General features: G+C 39.8%; 1 protein-coding gene across 1 annotated transcript; it reads right to left on the bottom strand.

Moving 5' to 3' along the window:
* Window positions 1–280: 280 nt before the first annotated feature.
* Window positions 281–15739, bottom strand: LOC140924350 (outer dynein arm-docking complex subunit 2-like). The gene is made up of 25 exons (XM_073374388.1): window positions 15550–15739; window positions 14411–14463; window positions 13813–13878; window positions 13382–13450; window positions 13047–13115; window positions 12735–12820; window positions 11457–11570; window positions 10981–11043; window positions 10482–10599; window positions 9781–9840; window positions 9324–9470; window positions 8129–8204; window positions 7112–7251; window positions 6364–6500; window positions 5571–5682; window positions 5039–5149; window positions 4572–4726; window positions 3931–4009; window positions 3313–3494; window positions 2752–2819; window positions 2553–2599; window positions 2159–2236; window positions 1860–1970; window positions 749–970; window positions 281–496 (listed from the first exon to the last, which is right to left on the bottom strand). Exons 2-25 carry the CDS (start codon window positions 14447–14449, stop codon window positions 350–352), a joined length of 2496 nt encoding a protein of 831 aa, XP_073230489.1. The 5' UTR covers window positions 14450–14463; window positions 15550–15739; the 3' UTR covers window positions 281–349.
* Window positions 15740–16541: the final 802 nt, after the last annotated feature.

Consider the following 16541-nt stretch of genomic DNA (forward strand, 5'->3'; position numbering starts at 1 on the left):
TAACTGAAATTTTTTTTCAATTATAAAGTTACTTCCTACAAATATATTCTGCTACAGATAGTTATAAATTGTTGTATTTGCAACTAAAGATATTTATAAAACCTAGCCAAGAGTAGACAATGACTAAGTAAAATATCTCCTTCTTTCCTTGTAAGACCTAAACATTTATTTGTTTCCAAAACGCCAGAGGCTTCCATCAAATTAACTGAAACCGACAAACCTGTGACATTGTTTCAAAAAGGTCTTGTCACGGTTTAAGTGCAAATGATTTTTTAAGTAATCCTCGGGCGAATCAAATTTTAAGACACTCAAATCCACTATAGCTAATTGTTTTTGTTGCTAAAGAACATCAATTAGCTTCCGAGTCACTGTTCCTCGATTCCTTCTCCTGTCTCGCTCGTTCATTGGCCATCGCTAGCTGTCGCATGTTCAACAAACATCCAGCGGCAGCCTCCTGTAGTCCAGCATCATCAGAACCAACCATCTCCAACAAGAGCTGCAAATCAAAACAGGATCATACAATTGGTCTTGGTAACGCTAAGTATAAAAACGGGCAACAGAAACGTTCAACTTGGTTTACAAAACGAGTTTAAAAGCTGTGTTGCTCCTTTTACTACCCGTTTTCTGTCTGGAACCTTTTGAGACGTTTGCTTTGCCTTAGGCCTTAGCAGTAAGAGAAAGCATGTGCTTTGTAGATATTTGGTTTAGCAAGGGAAAAGTCATGATACTTTGAAAAGAGGGTCGTTACCTTGACGACTCCACTCCGGTGCATTATGATACAGCTTTCCGGATTCTTGCCTAGTTGTTCAAGAGCCCGCATTGCTGACCGCTGCACAATGATGTCATGTGATCCCAGGTACTCTACCATAGGCTTGACAGCACCTACGTCACAGAAGCGTTTTGCATTGTTGCCCCATTTGCTGCACATAGCAATAGCTTCAGCCAAGTGACGCCTAAGACGTATGTCAGTCTAGAAAAATGACAAAAAATGGACTATGGTGATAGACATGTTGTTGACGCAACGAGTTCAAGTGAAAACGATCTTTGCATGTGCACGCTATGCAGAAAACCAATAGAAACCTTGCATTTCTGGGCAAACAACTTCGCATACATACACTATAGCCGATAACAAGGCTTTCAGAAATATACAGTAGCAGGAGCGAGCAACTTCCTTGCGCTTGTGTCACCTCGTTTTCTCGGACCAGTTTATTTTTAGAACGGTTTTGGCGCAAATTTTGAATATTTTTTAAACTCCACAACTAGTCAGCAACACCTACAGACCTAAAAAATGTATTTTTTGCCTTTTAATTACGTTCCGTTTTCCTTTTTGATATCTTATACTTCCAGTGCGCCTATAGACATGGTGGAGATTCTATTTTCGCGGGAAAAAGTGCCCTAAAATGTGTCTAAATATATATTGATCCGTAAAAACGCCGTGACATAGGCCTAGTATTGGAGTTGCTAGCTCCGGATAATGGGCTCCTGACAGTAGCCGGGAGTATATAATGAGAGTGTCGAAATCCATGAGGACGCAACAACAAAAACAACAATTACGAAGATGACGACAACTAGTAATGATTACAGCTTTTACAACTTATAGTTATGGCGATTCGCGATGTTAAAGGAGAGATACTGATGTTAGAGGGGTTATGATTATGACCATAACGATGACGATAAAGATAACGATAACAATGATGATGGAAAGTACTGATAATGCCAACAATGAAATCTTTATGCTGATGTAAGTCTATTGATGACAATAACCTTGCTAATCGCTAAAAGTAAACAAACCCTTCATTCATCTCTAAGAATGTGCTGCTCCAGCAGTTTTAAATTAGTACAGCGGATTATCTTCTTACCATATGCGTAAGGTGAGCCAAGTGAGGAACAACGCCGTAATCTGTGATGACGCCCAGATTCTCTCGATCACAGGCCACGATAGATATCACTGCGCATGCGCTTGTAAGAACCTGAAATAGTTGAAAAGATGTTTTATACCTTCGCGATGTGCAACGTAAAATGGTAACGGAAGTAAATTATTTGAGTGGCTGTAATGGTTTCTTTTCGAATACAATGTGTGTAGAAGAATGCGTGGATAACCACTTCTCTTAGTTGTCTTCAGTTTGGCAACTTTTTTCAGTGAACAGTTGCAACTTACCTCCAAGTCATGTGACTTAAGCAGACGAACACTCAGATCCAGTCCTCCAACAAAAGATCGGGCTGTTTCCCAGGCCTCCTACGGAAAAATTTGAATTTGATCTCATTACAGAAATCAATTTAACCCTGATATAAGTAAGAACGGATGTAACTGAAAGTTGTGTTCAAGTAAACGTTTGTGCACGCGACCTCACGTAGCTAGTGAACCGGAAACTCTGAAACTCTCCTCAATTTAATTTTTTGGACGATTGCATTTCCAGTATAAAACTTTCTTGTTAACTATAAGCGCATTATAACAAGGCTTAAACGCAAGTCAAGACAGTTTCTTGGGCGAAATCGCCCACTATCCAATAATCACATCTGTGCATATGGTTCGAATTTCATGTATTCCGTACCGGTGTGTCCTGCATTAGTCTGTACACTGCCCACGCTGCACCAGAAACTACCTGAAAAATCAGCAGCATCAAGCAAAACCTTTAGTTTTCTTTAAATCTGCTGTTAGCAGTAATCTACTAGTAGCGATGCGATCGTTTGTAAAAAGTACCTTAATGTCATTTTAGTACAATATATCATCAATATATACTCATATACTACTCGCCTTGTTGTTTCTCGACTTCATTAGGGACCACAGAAGTCTTAGTCCTTCCAATCTATTGAATACTCTGAAATAAAGTATACTTAGATGCAACTGAGCTAGTCCAGATCAAAAGTCACTTGTAATTTTAAAAGCTGTACGATGTGTTTGTTGTAATAATTAAAAGTAACCAGATGAAGGGAAAAAAATGATCGTTTTCTAATAACGAGAGCTTGACTTACTGAATTCCGATACGTATATCCCTGTAAATTCGTAACATAAAACGTTGGAATTGAACTTTTTTACTTTACAAACCTGTTTCGTGCTAAAGTTTTGTAAATTTGACTTTTTTTCTATGGAAAGGCTAATTTCAAACAAATTGGTAACTTTCTTTAAATCGATTGTAACCCAAGAGTTGAGTGCTTAGGCTATTATATCCGATTTTTTATTTCCAGAGACTGAAAATTTTTCTGAGTCTTTTCTGTGAGACGGTGAAAACCACAGCATCATCTTTTTTAAAAAGAAAACACCAAGGACATGAATAATTTTAAAGAAATAAGAATAGCACCATCGCCACTTACGATCGACAGCCAATTTCTACCGCGCATGCAGCAATGGCTCTTGCCGCTGTACTGGTAAGTTCCTCATTTGGTATGTCGAGAATGTCAACTAAAGTCCTGCAACCCTTGCATCGTAACATTTCCAGCGGAGCTCTGGGATCTTTGGCAAGTTCTGCGATGGCTCCGACAATGTGAAGTTGAACCTTAATCGGGTTATGAGAACGATAGAAAGTCAAATGGCGCGTATGAGTAGGGAACGAGTAAACTGTTACAACTTAAAATTGTTATCGCTAGTTTTACCAAATGATAGATTAGGAAGCAGTGCAATACTTCTAACCCTCAGAACAATAGGAGATGCGGGTCAAAGGGGTCAACTGGGAACATAGCGGAAGGCTAGAAGAGATGCAAACCATGCCAAGGATTTCTCGTGGTTAAAACTAGAGATTGTACAGGTACAGCGCACGATAGTTAATATAATTTCAAGAAACAAGTTTGAAAGGGAGTATGACTTTATTTTCTGTAGCATCATCTTACAATATATCGTTTGAACGCTTTTAAGAATAAGAAGGTAATTACTTTTTTTGCATTTATCAGAGTCAGGTTAGTTAAGGGTGACTTTGGAAAATCTGCGCAACTAACCTGTTCCGGAAGTTCCTCTGTTTCTTCTTCTGCTTGAAGGAGTTTAACAAGTGTCTCCACAACGTTGACTTCCATCAGTCTGAGTGAGAGAATAACGGTTAGTCTTCAGCTTATGACATAACGTTCAAGACTAGGTATGAATAAGAGAAATACTGAACATGGAAATGAAAAAGAAAGAGAATAGGAGAAAGGAAAGAGAAAATGGGTTCCTACAAGTACATCCGCCCCACCCGGCACGGATGATGAGAACCGCTCGAAATCAACTAATTTCCTCTAGCAAGCGGGTGGTGACGGAGACTTTTGCATTTCTTTGAAATTGGTAAAACTCTAGCCAAATTTACACTTGGAGCTCTGAAAGTTAAATCTTACCTAAACTATTGTAATGAAATCAAATTTTCCGTTTAAGTGCGATAATGGATCCACTGCACGAGAATAAGAGGATGAAGGCAGACAACTGGTTACTTCTCTAGTGGAATTCGGTTTACTAATTCAAGTTCTGACATAAATAAGTCGTTTTGCCTGTAGACATGCTATTCTTGGAAGCCCGCTAAACTTGAGAAAACACCAGGTCAAGTCCTCAATAATATTCTCCCTTTTGTACTCGCTTGGCCCTTTCCAGTGTATCAGTACACCATCAATACCTTTTTACGTTGTATTCACTTATTGCACATTTCCAAATAGCTCCTGTCACTGCGGCCAACAGCTTCTTGTTATCTTGGCGGGAGAGGAGTGAAACGAGTGTGTCCAGTCCTCCGCAGTCATACACAGCTTTCCTCGTGCCTTCGTCCTCTGCACACTGCGATAAAAAGGCGGGAAAATTATCGACACGGGCCTAACATTATCTTCTTGCAACCCTTTGAGCCCTAGTCGTGATTTGTCGTGATCAGCATCTAATATCCCTCTATGATATGATTGGTTACTTAAGAAAAATGCCATGAGAATATCGGAATTGAGGACCAAAAATAATTCTAAAATAGTGTAGGAAAATCTCCAGTGAGTCTTCCACATGGCAATTTTCTCGTTTAGAATCACTATTGTTAGAGGGGGGGAGGGGAGGGGAGAGTAGTGGGCAAACCTGACTCAGTCAGTCTAGTGGCCGCCAACTCACCTTAAATATTGCATTAGCACAGTAACCTTGGAGCTCTTCATTATCTGTTTGCAGCCGACGAACAATAGCTGTTATTATATTCTCCTTGTAAAAAGCTTCCCTGAAACGAGACTATTGGAAAAAAAGAGCGGATGGTACAATGTAGCTCGGGTATCAACCCCCCCTCCCCCCCCCCCCCCCCCGCCCCCCACCTCACCATGCCCACTAGGCTATTAATTGTATTTGCTTCCCTACATACAATGTTTTTTTTTAACAATACAATGCCATTTCTAAGGAACTGCGTATGCAAGTAGGGTATTTGAAGAAATACGTGTTAAATTGTTATAGATCTGTCTTTACTAACTCGGGTCACATGATATCTAACGGAAGCCAAAGCGAGCAAGGAGAACAATTATCGCTGACCTCCCTGGCGTCAAAAATAACAGCGGGAAGTTTTTTTGTGTGTCTGACAGAAGCGTTTCACCAAGTGAAACAGCAAACTTCCTGACAGGGCTGTCTTGGAACTACTCTACAGTGCATTTACTTAATTTACCTCCACTGCGCACTCTTGTGCTAGGCCTACTATGGGAATAAGAAATTCCTCTTTGTCCAACTTGATGAGTTTAGCGAGTAAAGGCACGCTGCCAGCCTTGTAAATTGCTGACCTGCATCAGAAGCAATTCGAGATCTTTATATAAGAGTACAGAACACTGCTACATTGTGCATCTTAGACAGTTTGGGTGATCGCGAGCGGTCGCAGCTCTTTCTTCAGAGCCAAGCGTGGCGAGTGAAAAAGTAAAATTATGGAAGGGCTTCTGCCTTCCTTCCTCTCGATTCCTCGCTGCTTTGCCGCTTGCCCTCACCCGTGCTCTAGATCTAATGGGACTCAAAAGAAAAATAAGATGCTTGCCGCAGTCTCGGTAAAGATAAGGGCTACTGATTGCAGTTAGAATAACAAGGATAAACTTTTGAACTCTCCGATTCAGACACTCGTTGTCGAGCGAAAAGAGTAAAGAGAATGCTATGAAACTACGACGGCGACGACAGACAAAATGTCACCAGAACCGAAAGGAAGACAATTGCTAAATATTATCGGCGCTATGTCGTTGAGGGAATCGCTAAAATGATCCACTACTGGTAGTGTGATAGAAGATCCTGAAGAACTTAAAGTGCACCAATCATCATCAATGTGTTCGAATATGGCCGTCATTAAGAAAAATTATTGAACTTATACTCATTTTCAGAATCGCTCGACCAGATTTACTTCGTTTTGGTTTTGGCCTAAGCCAATCACAACGCACGAAACCGATATCCAAAAAATGGTAATGGCTAGTTACGTCACAAACCTACTGCGCGTGCTCTTGCTACAACTCCACAGCGCAAGCGCAGCATTACGGGCAACTTCTAGTTTTGCCCCGTCTTGGCCTGGTGACTGGTTGTCTGGGCGGCGTCCCCTTCCATCTTCATAGTTTAATAAATCCACCTACAACAACAAAAGAAAGAAAGAAAGAAACAGAAACAGTGTGCTAAAGAAAATTCATCGGTTACATGTGTGTAAGGGGCCCTAAGCAAAATCTACTGAAGCTGTTGAATACTCCAGTCATGTCTAATACTGTACTGCCGCACTGTCACGGACCGTTATAAGCAGTTGACCGCTGATTGTACCCTCTGTACAAACTCTCAGCATTGCTACCAGTCCATATTCTGAGCACTTGCGAAGCGTGCATTTCATGCGTCATTACATCAGGGCACAATGTGATATGGTTCGTGCAGTCCATATGGAGTGCTTGATTGATACGGATCGTAAATTCCTCGTTATATGAAGCGAATCAAGCACGTTCCAAATGTAATATCCCTTGCTCTATAACCCATAAAGCGCAAAAAGCACGCTCTAAGAGAATTTCTCGGTCCATACGAGCACGGATCGTAACATGGTTTATACGGACCTTTATTACAGGACAGGTATATTGGACAGCCCTCGGAATACTTGATCGAAAAGAATAGACGCGTGTGTAAAAGATAACATAAATCTTTTTAAAACCTTCTGTTAGGAAAATTTCTGGCAAAAGGTTTCCCATATCCTCGAATACTCACGAGTTTTTGTATCCCGTCATGTCGCTTTAGAATATTTCGTCCCAAACTCGACTTGGCCATGTTGGACAGATTAGCTGCAGCTAAGCCTTGGACTCCCTGTGCACGAGCATCGTCGATGAGATCAATTAAAATCTGGACAACTTAAGGGTGATGAAATTTGAATTAGATATTATATTAAGACATGCAATAAAAAGAATTAAGAAAGGAATGTGGAACGGAGAGGAAGAATACAGTCGAATCTCCGTTTGTGACCAAGTCTCGTAAACGAACACCTCCCATAAGCGACCGCCAATCCAAAACACCGAAACTTTCCCGGTCAAAGCCTTACAGTTGAACTTCTGGTAAACTACCACCTCCTGTTAGCGACCGCAAACCCCTTTTTGGGCCTGAACGATTCAATGAATTTCTATTGTTTTTAACCTCTTGTAAGCGACAACTTGACGCATTCTCAGATGTCTATGTTCACTGTGCGCACTGTGCTACTTTGAATATACAAAGAATTTTAGTAACAAAATGGAACTACAAATGGCGTAACTTAGAAATTGCATGCAATAAATTATCTTTCATACAATTGATGTGCCCAGACCTCTTCTCAGAAGAGGTTCCCTGTGGTTCGATTCTTGTAAGCGACCACCTCCCGTAAACGACCACGTAGTAAGTCTTTGCATTTTGGGCGGTCGCTTACGGGAGGTTCGACTGTATAAGGAAAACTGCGGGATATGTGAGAACGGGTAGGAAGAAGGGAAATTGAAGGAAAGATGGAAGTGAATGAAGGGAAGGATGGAAAAATAAATACGAAAGGGGCTGAGAGAAAAGTAGTACAGAATTGGAAAAGGAAAGCACTGAAAGAGGAAACGAAATGTTGGAAAGAAGAAGAAAAGGAGAAAGGGTGGAAAAGTAAAGGAAGAAAGGACGGGAAGGATAAATCTCGTCCCTGAAGGAAGGTATGAAATTTTGGGAGGGAAATTGGAGGAAGGAAAGGGGAATATCAAGACCGAGACTGTAAATTATAATTACCTCCTATGTTAATTACTGCTCGCCTGTTGTATTTACTGTTTAATGTTAACTGTCGAAGAACCTTTAACGCACCAATCTATTGAGCAAAAACAAAAGAGCTGAATTAGACCCTAATAAACACTCAGTTGTTTTATTCTCGACTTCCATTGCGGACTATGTGCTTATTGACAATCGCGATGTCTTTAAAACAGTCTGCCGGAACTATGATAAGAGGGAATAAGCCTTTAGTACTTACCTGTAAAGTCTCAGCACAGGTATTTTTTTATCATATAGATGATAGATGATACTAGGTTATATTAGTAAAATGTAGGGAGACATAACCAAGCAAACGATGGAAGTATCCGGTCATCAGCAGGAGGGGGGCGGGGCGGGGTATAGGTATTATATGGATGATGATTACATTAGTAAACGTAGGGGGATATAACTAAGCAAACGGTGGAAGTATCCGGTTATCAGGGAGGAGGGGGCGGGCAAGGTAGACAACGAATTATTGTCCGGATGTACTCCTTCACAGGCACTTCTCTATATAACAATTTCTCCTGAAGGGAGCCCTTTTATATCCCTTCCACAGAAGTGGTAATCTTTTCTTTTTCCTACAGCTTGACAATATTGTATAACTTTTCTACCCGAAGCAACGCACCAATCTATTAAGCAATACAAAAAGAGCTGAATTAGACCCTGATAAACACTCAGTTGTTTTATTCTCCACCTCCATTGCGGACTATGTGCTTATTAACAATCGCGATGTCTTTAAAACAGTCTGCTTGGTCTATGATAAGAGGAAATAAGCCTTTAGTAGCTACCATAAAAAGTCTCAGCACAGATATTTTTTTATGTAGACGATGGTTATATTAGTAAAATGTAGGGAGACACAACCAAGCAAACGATGGAAGTATCCGGACATCAGAGGGCGGGGGGGAGGCGGGGCGGGGTATAGGTATCATATAGATGATGGTTATATTAGTAAAATGTAGGGAGACATAACCAAGCAAACCATGGAAGTATCTGGTCATTAGGAAGGAAAGGGCGGGGCGGGGTAGACAAAAAATTGTTGTCCGGATGTACTCCAGCATAGGCCAATGCCCACACTTCTCTATATAATAAGTTCTCCTGACGGGAGCCCCAGCTTGAGTGAAAACCTCTTCGGGAGGAGCCCCACCTTGAAGCCTGTTAGAGGAAGTCCCTCTTTCTTTACCTGGCAATTAATGTGATCAGTTCTAAGAATATTGACAAGAACTGCTAGTCCATTAACATCCCTGATGGCCATCTGCGTCATCTCCTGAGTTAAGTTAAAGTCAGTCAGAGAACACAGTGTAATCACCGTGGCGACTTGGTTGCCAATCTAGAAAACAGGATTTAAATAGGTTTAAATTGAGCGGGGATTTCAAGTTACTCTCGCTACTGTTTTGTCCCCAGTAGATCGCTTATACGGGGATATTTAGTCATCTGTTGAGGAAAGCGAGAGCGAAGGGAGAGATTCGAAAAGGGGAATTTTGCCGTTCCATAATCCTTTGCTTTCGCTCCGCACTCGTCTCCAACACCCGCCCGACTATGAAAAAGCCAGCAGCCTTTTTCATGCGCCTCTTCCGCGCCCTTATGTCGTACTGTTTTCCCCTGTTTGTGGCCTGTTTCAACAGCGATGCAACTCTCACCTTCAAAAACTTGATGAGCCTTTGTATTTGCCAATACTCCGAAGGAAGGTCAGCCACACTCTGCACAAACCAAAAATAAAATCATCAGTTCACTTTGCAAGGAAATATAGTAATCATCACTTATCCATGTATTCTTTTGAGCAGTTTTCCCCATAAAGGCGCAATCGGAGTTGGCAACGTCCGTCTGACCTTGTTAAATTTCATGCAACTTTGTTCGCACCCATTCTTCAACAGTGAAATTTTTAACTCATATTTTGTACTTGTATAGCAGCGTTTACTAAGTCTAGTGTACCCCAATACATTTTTTCTGTATACAAACACCTCTTAAAAAAAATTATTTGTAATAGGTCTCAATAATATTGTCCTATATGTACCTACTACCTTTCCAATTGCAAATAGCAGTCTTAAAATTCGAGGCAAGTACTATAAATACCTAAAGTTGAAAGTGAAGCTCCCGTTGATTGATTTTTAAAAGAATTCAAACAACAAACTTGGGCGGGTGGGCGGACGTACAGTCACGTGACTCCCAAAATTTGTCGGAGGGATAGATAACCATATTGCCTCGGTAAGTCTATGCTATTAGAAATTAGCCGATTGAAGATGTCTTTTTACTTCGAAGGCTACGCTCGGCAGCGCTAAAACGCACGTGAGCTCCTCTGAAAAGCGACTCTAAATACTGGTATTATCTTTAGCGGGCTCACCACTTTGCCGTCTAGCACTCGGTCATCTTCCTCCTCGCTCTCTGTCGAACTCTCTGCCTGAGCGGTTGGAATTCTGGGAACTGTAGACCGTCTGTGTAGGTTTTGTCTATTATTTTGACTATATGTAAAACGCAACAATGTCATCAGAGCAGTTAGAATACTGAATGTGCGGTTAAACATACCGTGGCTTCAGCCTGTAATTAAAATCAACTCAACTTCTATTGATATATCACTTCTTGAACTTTTCACTGTATGGATCTGAGGGTTTTATCGAAGAATCATCTAGATGGCGGTTATTTTGACTTAAAAATGCAGTTTTAGATACTATAGTAACCCATCCCCCAGAGATCACCAACACCCCCCCCCCTGCCCTTTTCCGCCTCCATGGTGTTTAGTTTCGAACACCAGCTTGGCGATCTGTTAAGAGCAAATAAAAGGTTATGAACAGACTGATATGCCCAATTTCTTTGTAAACCTTTCGACAAAGCATACACGTTACCTTTCCTTGCGAGTTGGCTTTACTTTAAGTGGAAGTTTTATGACTTGTTTCTCCTCATCTTCACTGCAATAGTGTTAAATATAATAAGTTACCAGTGCTGACCTTCTACAGTACTTTATTTAGATTAGTCCCTTTCATTGTATTAGGGACCGGTAGTACAGGCGGACAAGGCTAAGTCTGCCAATTTGTAATTATCTTTAAAAGTGTTCATACCGGGGGAGGGACTCCGCATTTTGGTCTCACTTAGGGTGTTCTGGGCAAAACGCCATCATATTTAGCCGTGAAGGTCTCGTTTAGGGTTGCACGTGAAAAAATATAAAAATATGTGTATTGTATGTGTTTTAACATGGTCTCTTTTAGGGGTCAAAAAAAGCTTGGGCTTCGTCTGGATCGGTCTCTTTTAGGGGTTTAATTCAAAATTTCCGATCAGCACCACCGACCACCCGACCACCCCCCCCCCCCCGGGATGTTCATACCTGTCATCTCCAACAACAAGTCTTAAGTTTTTCCACCTCTGAGAAGGCTTTCGCTGAGTTGGTGGTTTTGAGTTCTTAGTTTTCTTTTTTGCTTTCTTTTTATCAGGCTTCCTGCTAAAACAAACAAAAAAAAGTTGATGGAAACAAATTTAATCTAGGATTGATTTTTCCCCTATAGAGCGTTTTCACATGACGTCACGGCGGCCATATTGGTGTTCGAAAACAATGGAATGGCGGCCATGTTGGTTTTCGAAACCAATCCTGTGGGAGATGAACTCTTTCCTTATGAAAACTCTTTCCTTTGTTCCAATGAATTTGCATAGACGCTGATCAGGTGAGTGAAAACGCGCTATACTCTTAATACGCTTGTTTGGATCACATGGCCTTGTATAACTAAGCCCTTTCTATCGTTTCCTTGAGAGGGATCCCTTGTTTGGTCTAAACATGTATGTGATACCTGAAAGTGTAGTTAAAGGGGTCGTCAGTCGTATACAGCGTGCATAATTTTGCTATTTAGCGTTTTAAACAGGCGGTATCTTTTCTGGACTGGCAGTCTTGGCTCAATTTCCGCTAATGTCTCGGTCCTCCCCGAGCTGTTCGGGGGAGGAGCGCAGGCTCATTTCCCGAACAACGGCTGGTAATCGAGCCTATTGGCAGTCTTGACCAAGGTATGTGAAATATGGTAAAAAAAAAAGCCTGGTCAAGGCCAAACATCGAATTTTTCATGTGACGAACCAAACACTCAGACGTTCAGACGTACTCTCTTTGTCTAAAGCAGACGGATACAGACGATCCAAACTCATTCAGACGAACTTACCTTAACTAAGTTTGGTTCGTCTCATGAAAAGTTTGACATCTAGCCTAGGCCTCTCATGTCTTAAACAGGATACAGTTGAGGAGAGTGAAATGAACAGCTTTTTTCTTATTTTTCTTAAAAAGGTCAGGGATCGAAGGCCTCACTGACATATCTTGCCAACAACGTTCCAAACTTCCCTTAAATCGCCTCCTGGCTCCTGCCACCAATCAAGCATCGACACTCACGACGGTTCACATTTGCACAAGGCGATTTATAGCATTATAAAGTGTTTTAAACTACGCCAATGACAAATAAACAAATTGAAGTAAAGCTAAATTCCAATGCTTAGGCAAAGGTAAAGATGTCAAATCTTTTGTTTCTTATCTTGATGAGATATCTATTGTGAAAGAAGTTATTTCTACGGGTACCATTTTTATCTGAGGTTCTACTCCGGAAGTCAAGGGTTGTACCTTTCTGCTTGCTTTTCATTTTTCTTTTTCTCAGGTTCTTGCAGTATTTCCTCGTCTTCTGATTCACTTTCACTCAAATACTTGTTGAGGAACGAATTCTACAAAGAAATACATTCCATTCAGGACTCCGTCACAAACTAATGACTTGACCAAGTGAGGGTGTTGCGAAAGACGTTGTTGGCTAGGTATTGCTTTTTTTTTTTGTTGTGTCAGTGTATTTTCGATCTTTTTTACGATATCATTTGGTTTGCACAATGCCCAACACCAGGAAACTACCAACAAGCGCATGTAATTGTTTTCGCCCCCACCAGACGGCATACTTACTTTTTCATTTTCTTCCTCTGTTATTTTTTGTTGGCTTGGAGGGTCGTCATTCGAAGAGTCTGCTGTTTTCTGAAAAACAGATAACTTTTTAACATTAACGTAGGATAATTATTATCTCGAGTGATGAAGAATTCGGAAAGGTAACAAGTATTAAGGTTCATTATTTGCATTTAGCTTTTAAAGATGTTTTGTTTAAATAAGTAGAATTCTACCGAAAACGCTGGGGAGTTTTTCAAGCTGAAAGGCCAACAGGCTGTTATTGAAAATTCCATTAAAGACAGGCCATGCGCATGGTATTAATCCGAACAATGAGCCAGAGTAATTCGATGACATACTTCGTCTGCGTCCTTGGTTGGTTCTTTATGACTTTCACTTTCATTTTGATTATAACTTGTTTTATTTCCCTGTGGTATAAAGAAAAGAAAAATGAAATAAAGTCAAACCTATACTAAACAGACCCTATATTGGGAGCGGGGAAAAGGAAAAATTTTATTCATTAGCTATTTGGTGGCTGAGGGAGAGACTGGGTCATGTGGTGTCGTATTGCACTATGGGACTGTTTTATGGACGCCATGGCTTCTTTGATGGGCTTTTACAAAGTTGCGCACCAAACTGGGTCGAAATCTGTCAGGCAAACCTTCCCAAAGTGCAATTCAACACACAATGACCCTGTCTTTCAACTTAAAGATGCCCAATTGCCCAATTGCAAAAGTTTATCCTTTAGACATGCATTGATAAAGAAATGTATCATTCACTTAAATCTTACAACGTCTTCGTTGGCTTCGTTTCTATTTTCTGCAGCAGGTCTTGTGTTCTTGAGTGTTTCTGGTTCCTGAAAATTAAAATATCAATGTAAAAAAGTGAGTACGAGGGTTGGAATAGAAGAAAAGAACCAACCAATGAGCTTCTAAGGAGAACACAGCTTCAGAAAAAGGGAGACTAGCTTTGACGCTTTTTATTTTCCATGCATTAATTTTTCTGTCGTAGCTATTTCGTTTGCTGAAGCATGCAAGATACGGCTTGGCCAAACAAAAAAAATTACTCGGTTATGGGGCTTGAAAGTTTGCTCTTACAAAGTTATGATCGGTTTGTCCATACTGAAGCTATTTACGTGCCTTGGACTTTTCCTCTTTATCATTTCTACGTTTTGATGAATTCTTTCGAGTTCCTGGCTTGCTTTCGTTCCTTATAATTTCTGCCAACTCCTAATGAAACAATTATAAAGGAAACAATGAAGAAGTTCTTGAGGAAATGAATTTACTCAAAAATTTAAATTTGTGGGAGATTTTCTGAACATTGAATAGGTTTGGTTAAAAAAAAAAAACAAATGAAAAGGATCGTTTAAGAAGGACAACTTACTATACCTCAAACCGCGCATCCATTTCATTTTCAATGTCTGACATTCTTACTTTGTTATCTGGAAGAGGAGAGATAGCAAACGGGGTATGAAGCGAAATTTCGCTGGCAATGGACGCGAGGACGGTCCGTGAAAATGCAAAAAAAAAAATTTGGTAAAAATCCAGCATCACGCTTAATCAATGACATATATACGTACGGTTTTGAACTTGCTAAATTGAAAAACTAGACTAAGTAAGTGACATTTTAAGTAGTCATGGATGTTTTGAGCTCTTTCGTTAGCGCGAGTTCTGCACGGTTGATAAAATCCAAGTGATCGTGTTCATGCAATCATATCTCAAGTCACTACGAGATATCTTCGCATCAATGCAGAATTCAAGCCTTCTAATTTACTCCCCTCTTTTCTGCTAACGTTGCACTTACCTTAGTGGTAAACTTAGTTCGAATCTCATAGACTTCATGACAAATATTTAAAAAAACAATTTGTCATCTAGTTGACATGAATTTAGACAATCGAATCAACGGTCAGTATTAAGCAAATACGAGACTTAATAAATTGAAGGCAAATTAGAAGCCGACTTATATTTTTGTGTGAAAGTCAAATAATAGTAAAATTGAAACGTTTGCACTTGTTAAAGAAAAACTATAAACTACGAATAAAGAATTTGAATAAGGATAGTTCCCTCTTTTTGGTTCCATTGCAAAAAAAGAAATGTTTAAAACAGATTTTCATCGAGCTCAAAATACTGTTTAACTTTTTCTTTTCTTTTTTTATTACGAAGATCAAAATGAAAAATAAAACATTATTTATAGGGTGAATTCACTCGATGAAGAGGTTTGCACGATAAAACGTGAAGCTAATACAGTCTTCGTAATATCGCAGTCGGTTATTTAAACTTAAGAGTTGACCAATTCAAGATTTGTGTAAACGATTTTGTTGGTTGTAAACTAGAGACGTTTGAAAAATATGTATATTTTATGCAAACTATAGTCTTGTACACAAGCTTAAACACTGTTTATCGAAATCTGGGAAGAAACGATTCTTTGCAAATACTTATATACGGTACACATTATCTATCATTATCCGTACAAAGATAAGTATCTTTTTTGATATTTTATGTAGCGATGTACACTAAGAAAAACTCACCGTGCAATAACTTGTGATATTAACCGTGTAAATAGAGAAGACGACGTATCACTAGTCCCAAATGTTGGAAAAATTGTTCAAATGCTTCGTTTGGCCTTGTTCCCCTAGTAAAACAAAATTAAATGTAAAAAATCCTTTTTTGTAAAGTTGAAAGTCTGGTTAAGGTGTGGAGGAGGAGAATTTAACTTTTGAAATTGAGAACCACAAATACAGACAATTTTGGCAGCGGTAAAAATATACCCGCACTTTGTTGCTAATAACCACTTCCATGGCAACAAATGGCAGTCGTTAGCAGGTGCTTTGAACAAATCTAACCGTAAAATAATACTTCAGAATTTGAAGCGTGTAATATTTAACAGCTGCTCTCCGTTATAACAGCTCAACAGAGTTAATTGAACGTAACGGTGGTTTTGTTCAGGATCACGTTTATTAGTTACTACAAGAGGCCGGCACTTTTTAAAATACTACTCCAGCCGTAAGCGAGTTATTTTTTCTCAACTAAATTGATGTTATATGCTCAGATTCAAGCTATCTTGTCATAATGTAAGTCACCCGGGCTAAACTTAGTCGACTGGAAAAAAATTGTTCGTCAAACCGGCTGAAAATACCTTCAAAGCGAAAACCTATAAGCGTGCTGATTACAGGCTATCAGGTTGGTAACGACGAAGACCTCTGTGAGCCATAAATTGAATTTACAAAGTTGAGGGAGGAAAAGCCCTAGCAACCGACCATCGTGCTGCCTCGAAAGAAAGTTGGAATTGACCAAAATCTTAGGTTGGCCCCGGTGGATAAATGCAATTTTTTCGACTATGTGCAAGAGACATTTTTATAGTCTAAAAGCCTTTCTTTTTTATAAACAACATCATAAAGATACATATCTAGGCCCTTTTCAAAGAAAAGCAGACTCCAAAGAAATTTTGAATTTTTGACGAAAATCATGCGTTAACCCTTTGGAAAAATGCCAATTTTTTCGACTATGTCGAAATGACATT

This window comes from Porites lutea, chromosome 14 (genome assembly GCF_958299795.1).
Source record: "Porites lutea chromosome 14, jaPorLute2.1, whole genome shotgun sequence".
Taxonomy (NCBI): Eukaryota; Metazoa; Cnidaria; class Anthozoa; order Scleractinia; family Poritidae; genus Porites; species Porites lutea.